Consider the following 21,679-nt stretch of genomic DNA (forward strand, 5'->3'; position numbering starts at 1 on the left):
ATATCATTAAAGCTAGAATTTTAAATAGGCATGAACTGTAGTGAGAACTTCTCGTCAACATGATACTACTATAAAGTTTTCACTTTATTTACCTAAAGAATATACTGTAAGTTGCTCATGAGTTATTTTTCAACCTCTAAATACAGGTTAGCTCTATTTCATGATTCTTACCCATTTTTTAATGTAACTTTCTTTGGTGCAGATCCATTGTTCCTAAGTTCTGTATTCAAGTTTTGGGAAATGTTTACTTAGAAATTGTTCTGCTATAACAAGTGTTCTAAACATTGTATCTAAGAGTAGCCTGGACTTAAAATATTTGAATCAGCTTACGCGTGCCTTTTAATTTTTTAAAATTTCTTACTGCCACATATGGTGTGAAATCACAGTAAGTTGCTTAGTGACATATTGCAGTATCTGCTTGTTGTTGGAGAATCACATCAGATACTGAAATTGTTCCTGTGCCAGGCTACAGGAAAGAGGATGTAATTGTTAATAAAATACACCCAATCCTTTCTGTGCTGCAACAATGTGTAGTACTTTGTTTTCTTCATTTGTTTTCACTGCATTTGTGTACATATTATAGAAGTTCAGATTGTCTCCCAGTCTATCAGTAGTTTAGATATTCCCTAATTTATTAAATACACCTTTACTGACAACTTCATATTTTAGGTTATTTATGCATTATAGAATTAGTGACTTTATTACAAATATTGATCTATTTACGACCTATGCAATTTAACAACCATTCGACTTTACGACCACATAGCTAGCCATGACTGCTCTGTGTCTGGCAGCGCAAGCGTTGCCCAGCTGGGCGTACAACAGTTTGGACCAGCTTCCGGCAGCACTACCATCTCCACGTACACCTTTTCAACTGTTATCCCAGACTCAGTACAGCAATTTGTGTTTTGTGTCTTGGATATTTTTCATCAAACCCCTCCCAAGATGTCTACCAAGAGGAAATTGTCTTTGCAAATATTAAACCAGTTATACTGGTAATGCAGTGTTTTACTTAAACCTGACGAATGTAAAAATAAGAAACAAAATGGTGTAGAGATGATTCAAATGGCATAAAATGAACAAAGAAAATTACGATATATAACAATGAAAAAATTATATGATTTAAAGATTTTTATAACATCATTTTACAGTACTGTACATATAGCCTACTCAACTTACAACCAAATCGTGTTATGACGTCTGTCAAAATCAATCGTGGTCATAAGTCGAGCACTAGCTGTACATTATTTAAAATACATAGTTACTGCCACTTATATTATGGAGTTTGCAGAATTAAAACAGTTGTATAAACTAAACCTTTAAATTAGCTTGGTGTGAGGACTCATGTTGCAAAGAGGTAAAGGGGTTTATTTAAAGATTACTGCTCCAATTTTCCTTATGAAGCTGTAGCACTTTTAGGCCATTTCTGTTGTCAGTTAAATACTGAGTCATTTATTTGTGATAATATATACTGATATGTACATAGCTTTTTTGTATGGCCACCAGTACCTTAAGAATTTTCAGTGGCTTTGTACTTTTTAATTTTATAAAGTAAAATAAGCATAGAATCCTGACTAATTGAACTCTGTATATCATTTCTAATGCCTCATTTTATGTGAAGGATCCTGCATTGTCACTTAAAATTTCTCCCAAGCTTTTATGTTAACTAGAGCTTCTGTTTTCAGTTCTCAATTTTCCGTTCCTTTATACCCAGAACCATTGATCTGTTTTGCCTTACTACTGGCCATGAGAAATTCTGAAGACACGATAGCTTATTTCTGAGACTTGTCACTCCCTGCTGTAGTCTTATGAACACTGAAGTACCAAAGTGTTATTAATTAGTGAGAGGACCTAAAAGGACCACTGAAGATAAAAAATCAAGGGCTTCAGTCTAGAAATTAGCATGGTTATTGAAAACCCAAGCAGTAGGCCCAACTTCTTTATTTTCTGAATTGCCATTAATGGTGGTCTTGATTCCTATTACTTTTGTTCATGTTTTTTGTTTACTCGCTTATAACAAAATATTCAGTTGTCCATAATCTTGGAGTTACTAGTGGTACGGTAATCAAGAAGATTTACATTAGCTGTTACTTTGCGATACATTTTGTAGCGAATTTGTCATTGGTTTTCAGATATGATTACATTGCCTGATTCAGTATCTGCAGTTACTGGAGTAATTGATTTGCAGCTAGGAAACACTGGAAGTGGGTGATCCAATATCAAAAGTGTGTGTGAGTGAGTGAACTTTATTGGAAGTCTTGAAGGCTGTTCTCAAATAGTTGTATTTTTTGTACATATTTCTTTAGTATTGCTATGCCTGAAGCTAGTAAATTAAGAAGTACAACTTCACTGACCCAGCAGTTTCACTATCACTCAGGCAAAGGTCTGCATGTATTTAATAGCATCTCGGTATATTTTCCAGGATTGGTATACTGTTGCTGACTAAATCTGGCTTTGTTAGCATTAGAATAAAATGGGCTTACACTTCAAATACATTTGAGTAATGATTGTTTCCTTCACTTTCCAGGTTTTCACTATGGATAAAAATAAATGAAAAGTAAGGAATTAAATATAAAATTGCAGCTGGGTTCTAAATGCTGTTGAATGTCTCAGCAAAAATTCTATCCATTATCTAATGACTGCTTTCTGTAATACCCCTTATATGTTTAGAGCAGAATTTAACTTTTTAAATATACAGTATTCCATAAGATGGGAATGGTTAGAGAATTTGAAGTACTATAATTGAGTGACAAAAACTTCACCACTAGCTACTATCTGCATGTGTATCTCCACCAAAAATCCCATTTGGAATGGTGACTGGAGCTTGTCTGGTCCAATAAACCTGTTGGTTTGCTAATAAGGAAATGAGGCTTCATGCCAAGTGCCCAGGATAGTTCAAGCCATAACTATTCTTTCCACATATGCTGCTTTTGCATTAATAATGTAAAAGCAATCATAGATTGTGCTAGAGATTTAAATGACTACTATAGTGGAAAACTGTTATTTTGGTTTTATAAGTAGAATGTTGTCTATAAAGTATGAGTTGTTGTTAAACTTCCCAAAGGAAAAAAAAAAATGACCAAGAGTCTAATGTAATAGCCAATACTTTTTTCCTACCAAACTTATAAATCTAAGAAGCTTCAGTGTGTAATCTGAATTTTAGAAGCTAGATGGGGCAGGAATGTATGACAAAGTTGATCTAGGACAGGGTGTATTTTCTTTTTGTTTCAAAAAGTCTTCCCCAGTAAATTGAGTAAAATAACATTTGTAGAAGTTCTAAAAACTTGTGTGAAATAAACTGCATGCAATGCTATTTAACAAAGGTACAGTTTTCATGGAGACTTAGGGCTACATGGCTTGGACAACATTTAATTGTGTATATAACATTTCATTTTTCAGTAATGTTTAGATAAGGCCTTTGTTCTTTGTTTTTACAGAAGTTACATTGAAGATATCTTTTGAAGTACATATTAGCATTGATAGGTTACTGTGCAAGGAGTGTGTAAGAAAACCTAGGTTATAAAGATCAGTGCATACTCCGGAGTTCCAGGGGCAGAAATGTAACTAGTAAGGGGAATTTTCTTGGGCAAAATTGATTGCTCTGTTTTATAAACTGGAACTAAATATACACTAAACATATTTGCTACTTTAACATTCAAATTTATATCAATTTTTATAATTGCAATTCCCAAAATTCTTATTAATTTCACTTTTAGAATCCATCCTTACCTCTAGAAATAGTTTAAAGTAACTTCCTATGCTAAAATAAAATTTATTTTTGATGTGGGGTTAATTAAGTTGCTGATAAATTACAGATTTTCAAAAATAACCATGTTTCTCCAACAATTTAATTGTAAAACAGTTCAAATACAAAGAAGTATTAAACTAATGTGATTGGTACCTCTTGGGTTGGCATGTTTAAAAATTCAATTTTGTCTTGTACATCCTGCTATGATTTTTTTTTTGACGGTGCGATATATGAAATTACTATCTAAACAACAATGGAATGGTAGCATCTTGAAATGGTTACTGCTGATGCTTTTCACATAATCTCTACAACTAATTACTCCATATTTACTGAAAGTTGATGCATATTCACACTCTAAAGTTGTACAACAGGAATCTTTTGTGTAGGATTTTTTTGGTCAAATAAAAATAGGAAGCAATTTTTACATACACATTTACATCTTTCCCAAGGTAAAATGCTGTGGATTGAGAAATATCTGATTTACTAAAAATGGAAGCCATGGTTATTTTCAGACAATGCAAATTTCCTTTATTTCCTCTGGTGTCCGTGAAGAGAGGATGTAGGAGTTAAGAGGTCACAACTTAAACTTCACAATGTAAGTTTGCTAAATATAAAACATGATACTTGAGATACTTCAAGATTTAGTTCTTTTAAAAGATCTTTTAGCTAGCTTTATAATAAATTTTAAACTCCTTAACTATTTTAAGCTTAATTAAAAGGTTTTTTTTTTAACCCTTGAAAAATTATAAATAATACTGCCTGCCCCTTCCTGGTTTTTCAGTCCTGGGAATCTGACCATGATCTTTTGAGTCTCTTAAATTACAATTATTTCAAGTTGGAGGCTTATTTACAACTAGCAATTGAGAAATAGAAAGTTTTCTTTCATAAAGATCAATTTGGAATAATATAAATTATTCACAACCTCTTGTATCATAAATAATGTTTTCTATCTTAGTCTTCACAATTTTTTTATACTCCCAGTTGAAATATACATTCATTTATGGTTAATGTTTCAAAGGCGAGTAATTAATGCACCATAAAATCTTCAAGAGCTGAAAAAACAGACGAAAGTAAAAGTATCTAAAGATGTTTTTAACATATATTTTCTCTTTAAATTTACTTTAGCAAATAATTTAGGTAAAGAAATACAACTGTTGGAATACTTCCTAGTTCTTTGCATCTGAAACATTAAATCCTGGAGTAGACAGGTTTTTTTAAAGCGTGTTGTGAGTATATGACATTTTTTTCAAACAATTGTACATTTGTACTATGCCTTATTTCTGCCGTGTTCTGCTCTTGGTCTTTTAAGAAGATTCTTCTTGGGTCTTTTTCTGCGCGATTAGATTGGCGGGGAGACAAGCAAGGGATAGACCATTGTGCTCTCGCACTTAGAGTAAACTGGCCACTAGTGGGCGCTGTGGGTCCGTGGAAGCACTCGACACTGGCGTTTGTCCAAGTCGTTCTTTGAGAAAGCACTTCGCCAAGAACCCAAGTATAGATAGAATTCCTGCCACCTCTCCGTTTGGGCGCTATTTGATAGCGTCACCCCCAAATTCCTGGTCACCTTGGGGAATGTGTCCAGGAGACTAATTAAGGAGAAGGTCCCGTAGCAGGCGCGAGTGTGCCGGTAACACTTGCAAGAAGTGCTGCCTTCGTGCTAAGCAAGGCGCGGACAATGCGGGGCCAGGACGTCGCGCCCCAGTATCTGCTGCCCTGCCGGCGCCTCGTCCCCGGGAGTCATTTTGGGTCTCCCGGCCCCGTTGACTCTAGTTGAGCCCCAGCTGACATTTGGTAGGAAATTAGGATTGAACGCATCACCAAGAGGCCTGGTGGGGGCGGGGCAGCGAAGAGATGCGCGTAGTGGGGTGTGAGACACTGTGCGAAGGAGAAACTTCACATAAAGAAGGAAGACTCACGGGGAAAACGGACTGCCTTCGACTCCGCAGGGAAAGTTTCGCCCTGGACGTGTCCCTCTTTCAAAGTTAAGACACTTGCCGGGCAATGAAGTCGCGTCCTGGGAGCGGGGACAGGTGGCACCCTGCCGTTTCCGCTTTCCACTCAGCGGTCGCCGTTAGTGCCCCGGCCCCGCTGCTCAGGGGTCTCAGGACGCACACTCGCAACCCTCTCCTTCGCGGACTCGCCTGAGCTGCGCTCGCGCCGCTGCAGGGGGGCCGAGGGCGGGGCTCACCTGTCAGCCGGCGCCCCGCTTCGCAGCACCCAATGTAGGACGGAGGCGGGTGACCGACGCTCCAGCCGCCCAACCAAGGTGTGGCTGCCGTGCAGAGAACCAATGGGCTCTGCTGTGTGGGGCGGGGCCCCACGTTTATAGTGCTCTGACAGCGCGCCGAGCGCGCTGACTCCTCGGCAGGGACAGCGGCGCTGGCAGAACCGAGTAGCCGCACACAGAGCGGGTCCCGGCGCCCTCCCCGCACACAAAGGCTCGCGCGCGTCCGGCGCCCGCGGCTGGGACCAAGCCCCTTCTGCCTGCTTTGCAGGCTAGGGAGCCGCGAGGAGTGAGGAGGCTCCTGCGCTCCCGGAGACATCCCTCACCGCTCCGCGCTCTGGGACATGGAACCGCGTCGACTCGGCGCCCGCGCTCTCGGGCCGCTGCCGGCCCTCCTGGATCTATAGTGCGAGGCGGCCCCCTCGGGACGCAGCGCCCGCCGCTCGCGCCCAGTCATCTCTTCTCTCCGCCTTTGTGTCCCGGCCGCGCGCCCTCCCTGCCGCCTAGCGCCCGGCACCCTGGAGCCGCACGGGAGCCAGCGATTCAAGCTGGGTCCGGCGCGGCGACCCGGAGCCCCGAGCCCGCCGCGCCGCCGCGCCCTGCGTGTGCTCTCCCGCCTCTCTTCCTGAGAGCCCCGACGGGAGCGCCACTGTCCTCGGCGACTGCTGAAGCTGCTCTGCGTGCCCCAGAGCTGCCTGCGGTCCCCCCTCCCTTTTCTGCCTGGAGAATTGGGTCTTCAGGCCCGCGCCCAGTCCCTCCGCCGCCCCGAGTGCACGGAGCTGGGAGAGGTTTGGCCATGGCTGCGAGGAGGGACTCCGTGTGGAAGTACTGCTGGGGAGTTTTGATGGTTTTATGCAGAAGTGCGATTTCCAGATCGATAGTTTTAGAGCCCATCTATTGGAATTCTTCGAACTCCAAGTAAGTGGCATCCGCGATCACCCTCGCCACCCCGGGGTCTGCCGCGCCTCGCGGCCCCTACGGGAGGAAGGGTTGGACCGCGGAGAATCAGAGCCTGTTTCTGGAACTTCGGTTCTTCCTTCTTCCCTGCCCATATCCCCGTCCCTCGTCCACGCCACATTGCACTTGGTAGACACTCTCCTTGCTCGGCTTTCCAGCCATAGCGCCAACCCCAAGAAGCCCCCTCCCCGCCTTCCTTCCTCAATAAGCTCCCCGGCGCTAAAAGTCCCCTGGCGACACTGGTGCCACGTCCACGAAGGTGTCGGTTGGCAATACCTGACCCTCACTTCTTTTCGAGGTCGGAGAACACGGCCACACACGGGGCTGGCGCACTCTGGAGAGAGACGGAGATGCTGCGCCCCCAAGGAAAGCCCGAGCACGGTCCGGGCGGGCGGGGACGGCGGGCTCGGGGCAGGGGGCGCACCCCGGAGAAGGGAGCCTGCGGTCCCCGGGCCTCCCGGAGCGTCTCGGAGGGCGCGCGTCCAGGTGGCGCGCCGCCTGCCCTGGAGTGCGCCGGGAGCTCGCCAGCTCCGCCGGAGAACTCCGGGGCGAGTGCTCTGCTCCCCGCCCCGGGGACGGGCCTTGGGCTCTTCCTGGAGGTGCCGCTGCACGTTGGCCTCTCCCTCGGTTTCTGAACTAGTGAGTGTCCTGAACTCGGTGCGGTCCCGCTAGCCGACTTGATTTTAAAGACGCGTTCTGCGAAAGCTAAGGCCCTGCTCCGTCGGCCTCGCGGAAGCCTTCGCGCTTGGGGAGCCTGGGCCGGAACGGGCTCCTTACAGCCGACTAGCTTTTATCAAACGGCGTAGCTGGGGGAAAGCCAGGCCTTGGGAAGATTAACTTTCAGTGTGAGCTACCGGAGCGCATTGAGAATTTAGGAAAGGTGATCCATGCCTAAATAACTCGCAATCAGTGGTCTGTGCACTCACTATTGTATATTACCTCATGCTTGGGATGCACTTTGAATCAGCCAAAAATGTTTTACAGAATCATGGAATTTTGCGTTGGGAAACTTGGGAAAACTATGGAGACATTGGCTGATTCCTGTAGTAAGCGTTTGAGATCAGAAGCAAAACCAATAGCCTTATTGAAGTTGAGGAAGTTGGCTGTGGATTTAGGAGTCGGGGGATGTGATTTAGAAATTACACCTTAATTAAATAATTGTGTCCACTCCTTTAAAAGTGGTAAATTTTAAATTCACCAACACATTAGCCAAGAATTACCAATTACAAGGGTGAGAAAGTCACAGTTTTAAATCGGATCAAACAAATTCATGAGTGATGCTCATATTTAAAAGTTACTTAACCTTCTTCTATTTTATCTGATCTTGTATGGACGTCTTCCCCTCCTCTCCCACCTCTCCCCCTCAATGTAAGATACTATATTTGCTGAGAAATTAGTGGCAGTAACGTCTTTACACCAATGCCGAATCGTGAGGCACCGAGCGGTGCCAGAAAGCGCCGGGCTCGGACCTGCTCGCAGCAGCCCGAGTCCCAGCGAGGCGAGGCGGGCGGGGAGCCGCGTTTGGGAGCCGGAACGAGGCCAGCCAGTGCTCGCTTTGTGCCTACAGAGGTCACTCTTCCATGCGCAATGCTCGCGGCGCCAGCCCTCACCTCTTCCCCCAGGCTGCCTGCTCTGCTCCACTTTGCACTTTCACTGACGAACTGCCTTTGGAGGTTGATTTTCTTTCCCATCAGGATTTAATATTTATACTTAAATCTACTTTAAAAAGATTCCCCCTATTAACCCCTCCAGCGTTCAGCTCTGTATATGTTTCTTTGCATTATTAACTATTAGTTTGCGTGTCTCCAGAAAGAGCATTAGAAATGCCTCCTTGGGAAAAAAAAATAGAACAATACTTATTTCAGTGTAAGGTTTAGACATTAGTATTTCTTTTCCTAATGTGTGTGGGGATTGTTATTTACTTATCATCCTGATGATTAGCCTTAGTCTGTTTCTTTCCGACTGTGGCCACAGATTTAGAGACCTGCGTGGAGGCCTGCATTTTAGAGAAAGAAGCCTCCTTGCACTGCTGATGTTGCTGTCGGAGTGATTGTTCCAGCCCTCAAGAATTTCTTTTATAGTTCTCATGATGATGGCTTGCCTGGAGGACTGGGAATTAGTCCCTGTAAGATGTCTTCTTAAAGTATGTAACTGAATGCTAGATTCAAAGATCAGGAAGATTGCTTCCGGGAGGGATAAATAAGAACCCCTCGTAGCAAGGGGTCACTTTATTTAGGGAAATCGAATATTTATTTCTAAGGAAAGTTTGTCAATGTGTTGTGGCCAGGAAGTAATCAAATGCGTTGAAGTTTCACATCAGTTCATATGAACTGGGGAAACCATTTATAATGAAGCAACCATCAGTAATTAGATTTGTTTCATTCGGGGGTCAGCTTTTTTAGCAGGTGGTGGACATAGGGAGCATGCAGCAGCTGTTTGGATATGGAGTCCGGAAAACCTTTTGTAAATTCACCCCTTTTGTGAATTCACCCTCTCCATAACTACTTTAATCACACTGTCTGCTGCTCCCGTCCCTAAGAGTTTGTGCAGTAATTGAAAGTTATATATACTGAATCATTCGCCCTATTAGATTATTAACATTATATCCTTAGGCTCTGGTAGATTTAGGTCAGTTGTAGCCATTTAGGCAGTTTAAGCAATTTTTTTTTTTTAACTTTAGGAGAGACTAGCAAAACCTGGCTTTCACTAATTTCTAATTAACATTTTAGTTGAAAATTTTTTCCAAGCATGATGTCTTTGCCAAAATAAATTAGTTGTTTCTTTAAAAAAATAAATATTTCACTTTAGAGGGATCAAGTCTGTATTGATACAGTATTCTAAAATGAGTTACACTGACTTTGTTGAAAATTTTAGTTGAGCATTAATTTTTTATGTCTAGGGGTGCTATTTCTTATGCACCACATACTAGTTAGTTAACAAAGCATTTTGCTTTTGCCGTGTCATTTTTCCCTACAAAATACTGAATTCCTGATATTGATTGACTGGATAGAAAAGAATGGCCGGATAATATCCAGATAACCTATAAGACTGTAAGACTGTGGGCTCCACCACAGTCAGGCTCTGAATAAATATGGACCTGTCAGAGATTGATAAAATAAATTACAATGGATAGTGCTGTTTAAACAGTCCATTCAATACCATATATAAGCCAGCCTGCCTTCCATTGTGTCTGAAATTCTTATTTTTGTAGGTAAACAAATGCACATTCAGCACTGATTGAATAGCCTCTTGAACTATGCTCCAGTTTGCGTTTGGGTTAATCTCATCGGTTTTAATATAGAGAGAAAAAAGCACAAAGCACCAGGGGTGGAATTGTTAGTGCTTTCACATCCACATTCCTCAGTTTTGTCAGGATGATAAACTGTAGGTAATGGACTGTCGTTGTTCCACAGGACAAGTGAGCCAGAGAGAGCACAAAGACGGAGCTAAAGCGATACCTCACAACACGCTTGGTAACCTCCTTTCAGACGAGAAGAGAATTTATTTGGGAATCATGTGTCTAGGGACTGCACTTTGTAACCTCAGCAATTACAGCTTCAAGCCTCAGAAATGGGAGCTGGAGGTTAAGATGATTTGTTAAGCACTTGGTTCTAAATCTTTCACAAAGCTTAGCTGTTGACACTTGTCCAGCCGATGCAAAGAAATGCAAATGACTTCAACATTTCTAAATGTTTCTGACTCCTAGGCTCAGGTATGAGGACAGGTGAATTAGGCGTCATTCCCAGGTCAGCCAAAAAAACTAGAGTTTAGTAGGCTTCTTGATACAGAGTCTGCTAAAGAATAAGGGGTTTATTTTGATTCGTTATCATAAAACCTCTTCTCTGTAAACTTACTGAGATAAATCCTTTAGTTGGTGGATCACCGTGGTAATTACCTTCACTGCAATGGAGCAACTAAATCTTTTCTACCTTGCCTTCCACTGAAATGCCTCAGGTAGCTCCCAGGAGGTTGAGGATGAACATCCCCCTTAGAGCAATGTTTCCCAGTATGTCCTCCTAACAGGAAATGATTTGAGAGCCCAGCGTGACTGCAGTGATGCATCATAGGAATGGGAATGGTGGGGAAAGGGAACCTTGTAGGTCCTCAGATCAAGAAAGGAAGAATTTTAAAAGAAGGCTATTTTTAAAAACATCTTCTGAAAACTTTATTCTTAAATTCTCCCATTACAAATAAGACAAAAAGAAGCACTCTTAAGAAAAATAATTAAAATGGTACTCTTGTCTGCCTAATCCCTGCCTTCATTTGCTGTGGACATAAAGAGCCTGTTTTTCAGGTCACTTATCATACATCTACATAGATTTGCTTATGAGCTCACCCTTTGTGTCGAGGAGTAGAGCCTTAAATAGGAGTGTTCAACTGTTTAAAATATTTTGATTAAAATATGCAGGACCCATAGAACTATAAGCTTCAGCTAGGAATTAGCTCTTTCAGGGAAGAGCTCCCCCTCCCCCTTACGGAGAAAGAATTAGAATGGGGCTGAGAGAAGAATATAAGAAACGCAAAGAAGGAAGGGTAGGGAATGGGACAGTGTTCGGAACAGCTTGGAAAAACTCCCGTGGCTTCATTGTCTCTCTAAAGCCAAATAACACAAAGACATAAGCAATTCAGCCCTTCTCCCATGATGGAAAATGTAAACCGTTGACATGGCTCCCCTGTTTAACTTGTTTAATTCTCATTTTAAATTCAGTACTATACTAGCCGTGTGAACTCTGAAGATTTCTTTAGTAATCCATTTTGTAGTTCCGAATCAAAAACAAAGTGAAAGGGTCTGACACAATTTGCTTTTATTTTTAGGCAAATCAACCCTGGTCATAGTTAATAAGGGGATTACAACCCAGACTAGGTCTTTACAGATGTAATGTAAATCAAGGGCAGAGTATAAAGAAACTGATCCCTTTTGATTGAAGTATGGTAAAAAGGCATAGAGAAACTAGCAGCAGTAATCTGATTGTATGGCAATAAAACCACCATTTTCTGTCTTTCAGATAAAAATAATGTGGTAAATCCATGCAGTTCATAAGATGTAAAGGCAGATAAAGGGTGAAGCCATGGCAACATATAGATTAGCTTGATGTTGGAAATGACACGTCTCTCAAAGGGGTGTAGAAATGGAAGCCCTTGCTCCAGGCTGTTGGCTATTATGTGAGAACCACACAGACTTGGAAACTCGGATTAGAAAGTATGAAAGCCCTACTTGTGGCCTGGGCTGGTGAGAGCAGGGAAGAAAAGCTGCTCAGTTCTTGCTCATTGGTGGCGGATAATATGGCAAAGGTAGATTTCATTGACTGCCCTTTTTAGAGATTGCGATTGGGGCTGATTAAAACTTCAGATCACTGCAGTTGTTAAGGCCTGCAAGATTTTTCCTTTTTAACTCCTGGCCTAACAGCGGTAGCCATTCTGTAGGATTAACTGCATTTGGCGGTCCCTTCCTTAATCTATTTGGGCTTCAGGCAGGGACATGCTGAGAAGGAACAGAGACCAGAAGGGATAGGTAGGGTTGGAGTTATCTGAAAAGAAAACAGAGACCTTTTGATTTCAGCCATCTCTCAGACCCTGAGCCATCTCGCACAAAGTGGGAGAAGAGAAGGTAAACATTACGTATTGTCCCTCTCCCTCCGCCAGACAACTCTTCTCCGAGTTCTTCCCATCCTGGAAAAAGTATGTAATAAAATAAATAAAAACAGGAATTTAGTTTTCATTCTATTCAGTAGTAATCCAGCATGCCCAAACCGGTGGGCTCGCTCTTGATGATATTTTACTCATAATTATGAGTCTTAATCTTGGAGTTGAATGGGATAAGCACCTCGTGTGTCAATGAAGGGCTTATGAAAATGTTAGTGCTGCCCAGCTTTAAAGTTAAATACGACAATAACGAAATCGTCATGCTGTTGAATCTCATTGTCCCCTGTACTGAACGGTGTTGTAAATAAGCTGTGCTTTTGTTTTGGCCTTCCACACTTTCTATTTTACTCACTAAACAAAATAAGCCATTGAAGGCACGATTGGGTTACACGCAGAGTGACATCCGCAATTGGGTCAAGCCAGAAAGGAAATATTTGCTTTATTGCCTCCCATTTGGCGTTGAAGAAAAGTTTCAGCAGTTCTTTAGGAGAGTCTGAACTGTTAAGACATTGACAATGCTGAAAGCTACAAACAACCCAAGTGTCTTTCGTGATGGAGTGGCTGGCTCAAGGGCATTCGGGGCTGTTTTCTTAACAGCAACATGGGGCCTATCTAGACACGCACACATTCTGTGAGAGTCTGAAGATCTTCATTAGTCCTAAATATTCTATTTCTGACCCATTTCATTGATTTTTATTCTGAATTCTCAGACAGCTGACTCGACCACCTGTTTTGGGCTGTAGATTTATTGCATTTGTTGTCCGTGCTTCTGGTCTTGATTATGTGGCTGTCATAGATTAAAAACATTTTTTTAAATGATTGTACATAGACCTGGCATACCCAGTGCCTACTGCTTTTCCCTTTCTTTCTAACTTAATTCAGTAATCTATATCAAAAGATCCATTGCACTTGTCTAGATTCATCAAAGGGAAGGGACACCCCCTAATTTACAAGCTGGTCACATCCAAGCACCTTGCATTCTGCATTTGACAATGATTGCTAATGGCCCATTCAGCTAAAGTATTTGCTTGTTAACTGGGAACAGAGCATGATAAATGTCCAGCAAGCTTGCGGCCCCCTTCAGCTTTTCAGTTGCAAACTGGTGCATATTTATGGAAGGGCAGATGACAAAAGAAGAAGCTGAATTGCCCTGGCCTTCAGCTTTCTATGAAGAACAGGGTTAAAGTGATTAAAGAAATGATGCTGGAAAGCCCTGCAGCTTGTTTACTAGCCGTCCTCCACTGTTGAGGTTTGTTCTACCTGCTGTGAACATATTTTAGAAGTGTTAAAGGTAAGGCTGGCCGAATCTGGTTTACCAGATTAGTTAGGAAATGTTGTCTGTGCCCATTGAGTGCCGGATAAACCTAGTTATTTTTGTTGCTCCCACAGAAAATCAGTAGTGGCTCTTTATTCTCCTTTTCATGTATAAATTCAAACATGTAATTCTAGTCCAAGGCATTTTGTGACAGGTGAGTGCATGCTTGCAGACTTCCAATAAAAAAAAAAAAAGAGCATAGAATAGGAGAATGTTCCATTCAAGAAAAACAAGTTGTTTCTGCCCTTCGTAACTCTATAAACATAAAATCTAAACAAACTATAGAGAAAATTGGCAGTAGTGAAGTATTCATAGTTTGCTGTTTCCCTTCTCTAAAGTATGGATAGATAAACGTTCTGACGTGCCCAGTGGAGGGCACACGTTCTGAACGCTGTAAATGAACCACTCACTGGTGTTCTGCCTTGCTTTCGAGAACTTTGCAAGAACTATAGATTCTTCACGTGTTCGGTATAAAATTATTAAACAATCCAGTTCACGTTCTTCTCTTAAATTTAGTGCTATCTAGTTTTGACTACAGTCCTGGTATCATTCCTTCAGGATTTGCTAATGAAGGCCTTATTGCTTTCGAGGCATTACTACTCCTTTTTAACGTAAAGATTACTCTTGTGTCACCCCAGAATAATTATGAGTGCCACTCACATTTTTTAAATCAGTATGTCAGTGGGATTGTGTTAGAAGAAAATGTGTGATTATAGACAGGCCTGGGCTTCTACTTGTTCAGCAGGAGTGTGCGCTGGGGAGAGCGGAGTGCATCTCCCAACCTTCTGCCTGCTACACGGTAGTCCCCAGTCTGTACTCCCTGCGGGATACCGAACCTCTGTGCATATCAGAGTCTCGCAGAGCCAGAGTGTCTGAAGTGTTCCTTCCAGTTTCTCGTCAGCCTCTCGTGTTCCAGCCTAGGAACCTGAGGCCCGGTGTGGTTCCACCACCCGAGGAAATGTTTCTGAACCTGGCCTGAAAACATTTGCCCTGAATAGGAACTGCCCAATATGTGAGGGGGGCGAGGCCAGCTCAGAACATATGGACCTGCAGAAGAAATGAGAAAATGTCAGTTATCCCTTCACTACTGGAACTATATTTGGGGTACATTTTGAATAAAAGCAAACACTTATCAGTCCCATACAGCCCTCCCCCTTTTGTTTTTGAGAAAATGAATCTTTATTATGATGGACTGATCATAAAGTTCACAGTTTCCCCTAGATGAGTGCCCTCTCTTTATGATGTAATAGATCAAAGGTAATTTCTTTAAATGTTTTCTCTATAATCCCACAGCACTTTAGTTAAATACCTAGGGCATAGGAAGATTATTATACACTGCACTATCATGATTCATATGCAAACCTTAATCCCCTTCATTGCCGCCCTCCCTGTCCCTGAAAGGCAGAGACAAGAATTGTTTTATTTCATCATCTACTAGCTAGCATTGACGTCCAGTAAGTTGTACTTGAATGAACCAACACAAATGTGTGTTTATGGCTGCCTACTCTTTATTAACATATCACTCGCTAGTAGAGATCTACCTTTAGACCAGCAGCTCTAGAATGTTAGGGATTTAGAATCACCTGGGGGGCTTGTTAAAACAGGACTGCTCCCCCCCCCCTCCCCAGAGAGTTTGTAATTCCTGAGGACAGGGTGGGACTTGAAATTTACATTTCTAACTAGCTCTCAGTTGATGCTGATGCTGGTCGGAGACCACACCTTGAATCTTTGCCCTAGATCAGTGGTCTCCAACCTTTTTTGGTCCAGTTTAAAGGCAGAAAATATTTTCACGGACCGGCCTTTAGGGTGGGACAGATAAATGTATCACGTGACCGAGAAAAGCCTCAAGAGTGAGTCTTAGACGGATGTAACAGAGGGAATCTGGTCATTTTTAAAAAATAAAACATCGTTCAGACTTAAATATAAATAAAACGGAAATAGCGTAAGTTATTTATTCTTTCTCTGCGGACCGGTACCAAATGGCCCACGGACCAGTGCTGGTCTGTGGCTCCGGGGGTTGGGGACCACTGCCCTAGATCAACCTTTTTTGGAAAACAGCTCAACATTAGGCCATCATCCTTTTACAGGCTATTGTGGGATCTTGGAAGAAGTCTGTAGTCCTGCCTCTCTGCTCTGTGCCCCATTCTTGCCTCTTTGGAGGCCATAAGGGATCATCTAGGTCATTGATGGTAGATAATTTATTGATTTATTCACAAGCACTTATGAGCTGTGAGGTCTGTTACTAGTCTCTGAGAATACAAAGAAGAACAATCTCTACTCTCAAAAGATTTCAATTCTAAGGGGAGTAGAGGAAATTTTGGTGGTAGCAACAGCATCTCATGCTGTGGTGCATAGGACCTGTGTGCGTTGGGAACACAGGAAGGGAATGGCACTCGTTCTGGAGGAGTGTCCCCTGAAAACCAGCCCAGGGGAAGGGGAACTGTCTAGAGAGATGGCAGGCATCTGTAAGCAGAGTCACAGTAGATGTCTGAAATACATGACTCAAAGTAATAACTTTTCAACTCAAGGCATGTGTGCCTATAAAGTGTATATCTGCAAGCATGCACCTTGTTTTATCCGAGCGTAACTCAAAGACAGAGCCCACAAATGACACACATCACCCCTGTAAGAGAGTGAGCCCAGTGATTCCTCAGCTACTTTATTAATAAGAGAATTAGCAGTATTCGATTTCAAAAAGCCTGTCTTGATCATGGAAAGGTCAGGCAGTTCGATTTAGCAAAGACAGCCAGGCAAGTGCTATTTTAGTTCGTCAAAATGCATGCTTTGGAATCTGGCTGTATGAACACAATATCAGTTTAGTTATCTTTTAGCTGTGTAGCTTTGGGACCAGTATTTGCTATGTTTGTTCTTTGTCCCATCTCAGAAATGGGGACAATAATGGTACTGAATAAAAAGGTAATATAATTGTGGTCAGGATTTAAAGAGTTTATTTAGCTCTATGCTTCGCACATTGGGCCAATTAATGTCTGCTAATATTAATTAAAGCTAATTGAAAATACCTACTATGTGCCTAGCCCTGGTTCAGTTTGTCTTTCAAATACAAATGCAGAATAAGTAAGAGTAAAATGTTAATAAAAATTATAACATGGCACTTTCACCTTTTAAAGTCTCTCATGTTACATTGTAGCTTCTTTAGCTGCCAGACTTTTATATGTTCTTTAAGTCTTTTCAGCTCTAAGAAGCACCTTTTTATTTCCCTTCTACCAAAGTAGATACTCTTTTGTGCTTTCAACCCCTGATGCTTTGCTGTGGCGTTTATAACCTGGCCCTGCTCCCTCGTCTCCACCACAGATGGAGCAGGGCCTGGTCAGAATTCACTTTGTGTGTTCTACTACGGGTTCAGTAAGAGATTGGGTTGGTGAGTGAACACACAAATTCAACCTGTACTGATGGACAATGTAGCAATTTTTTTGCATTAATATTAAATGATATTTCTTATTTGGAAACCTACTTACTTGGTGGACACTGTATATTTCATTTAATCACATTGTATAGAGCACTTACTCTGTGCCAGCTGCTGTGCTAACCAATGCATTCAGCCTTCGTCGTAACCATCTGAGAGGGGTACTTTATGATCCCCATGATACCAATGGGGAAACTGAGGCACAGATTGGTTAATTATCTTGCCAACAGTCCTGTAGCTAATAAATGGTTCAGTCTGTATTTGAACCCGCATACTCTGGTTCCAGATTCCCTTCTAAGTCTTGGCCTCTCTTCCTTAAGCTATTGCATGGAATAGGCAGAAAGTGAGTACTAAAGTAAGCGCGTGTTAGCTCAAAGCAATACACACAGGGTGGCTAAAAAGGGGATTTGGGGTTTGATTCTTTCCTTGTCCATCTTATAGTCTTTCCTCTGATGGGCATGCCATTCTAAATGGAGCTTTTAAATCTTTGATATAACAAGGTTGTACCCAATGGAGAGTAGACAGTTATGAAAGTATATAATATTAATGTACTTACTGGATATATTTCCTTTCATTACCAACAATTTTGTTTCTAAAATGTAAATATTAGATTACGGTACTTCCTAGCTGGGGGAAAACGTCAGATTTTCAAGGGGAGTTGCATTTAGTTAGGTGCGGCGCGTGTGTCAAGCTACGGAGATAGCATGACATCTTTTTTAGAATCTAGTCACAATTAAATGCCATTTTATTTTGGATTTTGGGAGCTGTGCCAGCTTCCAGCTTGTCAGAGCTGAGAAGACTCAAATCAAGTCCAGGCCTATTTCTACAGCAAACTGGGATTCTGGCTTCTTGCCTGTGGATTCATTCAGTATAGCCCATCTGGCTTTTGATGTTCTGCAAGTTTGGAGCAGTTTGTTTCAGGAAGGCAGGCGGCAAGTACTGGTGGGTCTGGGGTTCTCAAGTGAGCCTCTCCGGATGGCATTTCCCCGGGACTTATCATCTGCCTATACCTGTAGACCACGCAGCCAGCTGGAGATTTCAAACACCCGGATCTCTACTCCTTTTAGAGAGCCTTGGGGCGCCCTCTTCTCTCCTCTTGTCCAGATTCCTTCATTTTAGTGCAGTAGCAGCTTGCTTGAATAACTTAAGAGTATTTAGCTTCTGGGATGTTTTTACTTTTTTTGGTCAAGGTCATTCCAGGCTCCTTGTGGACACCGAGCAGGAAATGTGTTGTCCACCAAGTTATAATGGCGCACCATTCAGATTTTTGTAACCTACACAGTTTTGGGGTGATCTGTGTGGAAGTCAGTAACCCAGTTCGGTTTTACTCCTCTTACCGATTAGCAGTGCAGACCTGGCTGTTGTGTAACCTGCTTTGTTTCTCTTCCCTCTCTTTTCTCCCTACTCTCTGGGCTGTTGCCAAGCTATGAAAGGTGCAGGAAAATGTCTCCTGTCATTTGCCCACCACAGACCTATCCCTGACCCTGCTCTGGAGCCTGGGAAGGAGGAAGTACCCAGGAGGCAGCCATTTAGGGGGCTGTAAAGTGGTTACGCACCGCCTTATAAATTGTGTTGCTTAGACTTATTATGCTTGGCTGGCAAGAAGAATCTCACCTTACATTGAGAGAGAGCTAAAAGAATTTTGTCTCTTCGTAAACCTAAGTAAAGGTATTTAGTCTTTATGTACACAGACACCTATTGGCCACCCATTCTAAGCAAGGCACGGGGAGGTCAGGGGAGTGGGGTCCTGGGGTGAACGGGACAGGCTCAGTCCTAGAGTCACACTTCAGCGTGAAGAGCAAGCATTGGACCCCCTTGGTGGCGCACTTTTTCTTTCAGAGCTGTTTGCCCCACCACAGTTTCATTCACCCATAAAACATGGGTGAATTGTTTTTCTAAATAGACAAAATTCTTTGAAAGTAAAAAAAAAAAAAAAAAGTGATGATAGGAATGAAAGAGATGGGAGGGGTTGGTAGAAAAGATACACCCACATTCTAGGTTGTGATATTGCTATGTGCTATGATCTTAATTCCATTTCTTCGAGTTGTTAAAATGCCAACCTGTTCCCTGTATGATTTACGCGTGACTTTCATCTCTGTGATTTTCCCACTCGGCTAGATGATCAAATAGAGCTCCACGCTTATATCTAAAACAACAGAGAAAGAGCTGGAAATGCCCTTTAAATTTTTTTCTATATGAAAGCCATTTTTCTTCCTGATGCCTCACCTATAAATAACGAGAGTTCCACCTTCCTTTATAGACTCTTGCTAAAAGCAAGGTATGGAACAAGACCGTACAGGTGCAAGCAAATTACAGTTGGGAAAGAAGCTTGCACTGTCTCTTGCCTCTGAGGGTTGTGAAATAATTGTTTCGATAATGGAGCCAGCGTGGTCAAGCCAGCATGACAAAGGCCGGCCTTAGTGATTCACTCCCTTGTTCACTTTCCCACTGTGCATCAGAGCATCCCAGACTCACTGTCCGTATCCCTCAGTGCTGCTTTCCCTCACTACAAAATTCATGGCATGATGGTCTTTTTTGGAAAGTTTTTTATTTTATTTTATTTTATTTATTTATTTATTTATTTTTGTATTTTTCTGAAGCTAGAAACGGGGAGAGACAGACTCCCGCATGCGCCCGACCGGGATGCACCCGGCACGCCCACCAGGGGGCGACGCTCTGCCCACCAGGGGGCGATGCTCTGCCCATCCTGGGCGTCGCTCTGCCTCGACCAGAGCCACTCTAGCGCCTGGGGCAGAGGCCAAGGAGCCATCCCCAGCGCCCGGGCCATCTTTGCTCCAATGGAGCCTCGCTGCAGGAGGGGAAGAGAGAGACAGAGAGGAAGGAGAGGGGGAGGGGTGGAGAAGCAGATGGGCGCTTCTCCTGTGTGCCCTGGCTGGGAATCGAACCCAGGACTTCTGCACGCCAGGCCGACGCTCTACCACTGAGCCAGCTGGCCAGGGCCGGGAGGGCATATTTTAGATCAACTGGTCTCTGTGAACCTGTGAAAAGAAAACAGCAAAATCTGTTTATCATAGACTTAAAGTTTGACTTAGAGATGAAGATCTCTTTTTTTTTTAACCTGAGCTTGGTATAAGCTGTGCTGCTGTGAATCGCAGGTCTTTATTAACAATGAAAATCACGACATGGTTAAAAATTAAATAATTACTTGTGGTATTTTTCTGAGAAAAAAAAAACTTAAACTATGAAAATATTACCTTTGAGCATTTAAAAATAAAGTTTACTTTAGCCACCAGTGTTTTGAGCATTATATCACAAATAAAAGACAAGATTAACATCAAAAGGAGTCAGTTTTCATTCAGTCGTGCAACAGCGTAGGCTGTGAAATTTAATATTATTTTGACTTGTATGGTAATTGTAGAATGACAGAGGGAAATGGATTAAGTTTAAATAAAAGTATACACATCAGCACACACAGACTGATAAATGCAAGTTGAGGTCACTGAACCAACTATGGGGTCCTCTAGCTTTGTATGGCAGATTCAAATTTTAGAAATAAAACCCCTTTAGATGAGTTTAGTATTTTTTATTTGTATGCATAAATGCAGGGGCACAAATACTGTATCACCTCACCTGCAAGAGTTGCCAGACTGGTTCGTGTGCCTATAGGCTCACAGTGCATTTGAATTCCTGGGCTTCTCATCTTTCCCTTTCTTGAAAAGACTTTGCTTGTCATGGGTGTGAAGTTTGGAAAGCACAGCCCTCCTCTTAGTTCTCGGATTTATAACACTTTAATGGTCCCAAATTGTGTAGCTTGCTTTTTATGCCCTTTTCTTTTCCTTGAATAAAGCAGGTTCATGTTGCAGATGATATTTGTTTCAGAAAAGTGTGCGAGGAGGGGCACCTGTGAAAACAGGCAGTTGTTCCAGCACACATACACATTTGAATTAAAGCAGAAAATGGCAATTACAGCCTCCAGTTCCTACCTTATTTCTTGGAGGTTTGAAGCCACTGAGAAGACAGTGGTGCACTCGCTGAAAGTTTTAAGGTAATTACTTGTTACTCTAAGCACTGGGATCTGGTAACCTAATTCTGTATAAACCTGACACCCTGTAGCTACACCCCACTATCTCTCTGGTTTCAGAAGAAGTTTGTACTGAAACTTGTTCTGATGTTAAAGTGCAAAAGGGGGCAGTAAAGTGCTATCCACCAAAAAGGAATTTTTTTTCCCAATTATTTCTTATGGTTGATATTGCCTAAGTCTTTTGGGGGGCACTGCTTTTATTTATATGTTTTATAACAAACTCTCTGTTTTAGGCATTTAGACAATGTCTTATTAAGTGGTAGCAGCAATTGAGCATTAAATGAAAGAAATGCACTACTGAATATCCTGCCTGTTTATGAAACGTG

At 42.3% G+C, this 21,679-nt stretch overlaps 1 protein-coding gene across 1 annotated transcript in view; it reads left to right on the forward strand.

Moving 5' to 3' along the window:
- Positions 1 to 6,150: 6,150 nt before the first annotated feature.
- The window catches only part of EFNB2 (ephrin B2), a 46,989-nt gene continuing 31,460 nt past the window's right edge, over positions 6,151 to 21,679 (forward strand). Inside the window, exon 1 of the mRNA XM_066235061.1 lies at positions 6,151 to 6,890. Within this exon, the coding sequence (XP_066091158.1) occupies positions 6,769 to 6,890 (122 nt within the window). The 5' untranslated portion in view covers positions 6,151 to 6,768. The remainder of the gene's footprint in view (positions 6,891 to 21,679) is intronic.

This window comes from Saccopteryx bilineata, chromosome 6, assembly GCF_036850765.1.
Source record: "Saccopteryx bilineata isolate mSacBil1 chromosome 6, mSacBil1_pri_phased_curated, whole genome shotgun sequence".
In the NCBI taxonomy this organism is placed as follows: domain Eukaryota; kingdom Metazoa; phylum Chordata; class Mammalia; order Chiroptera; family Emballonuridae; genus Saccopteryx; species Saccopteryx bilineata.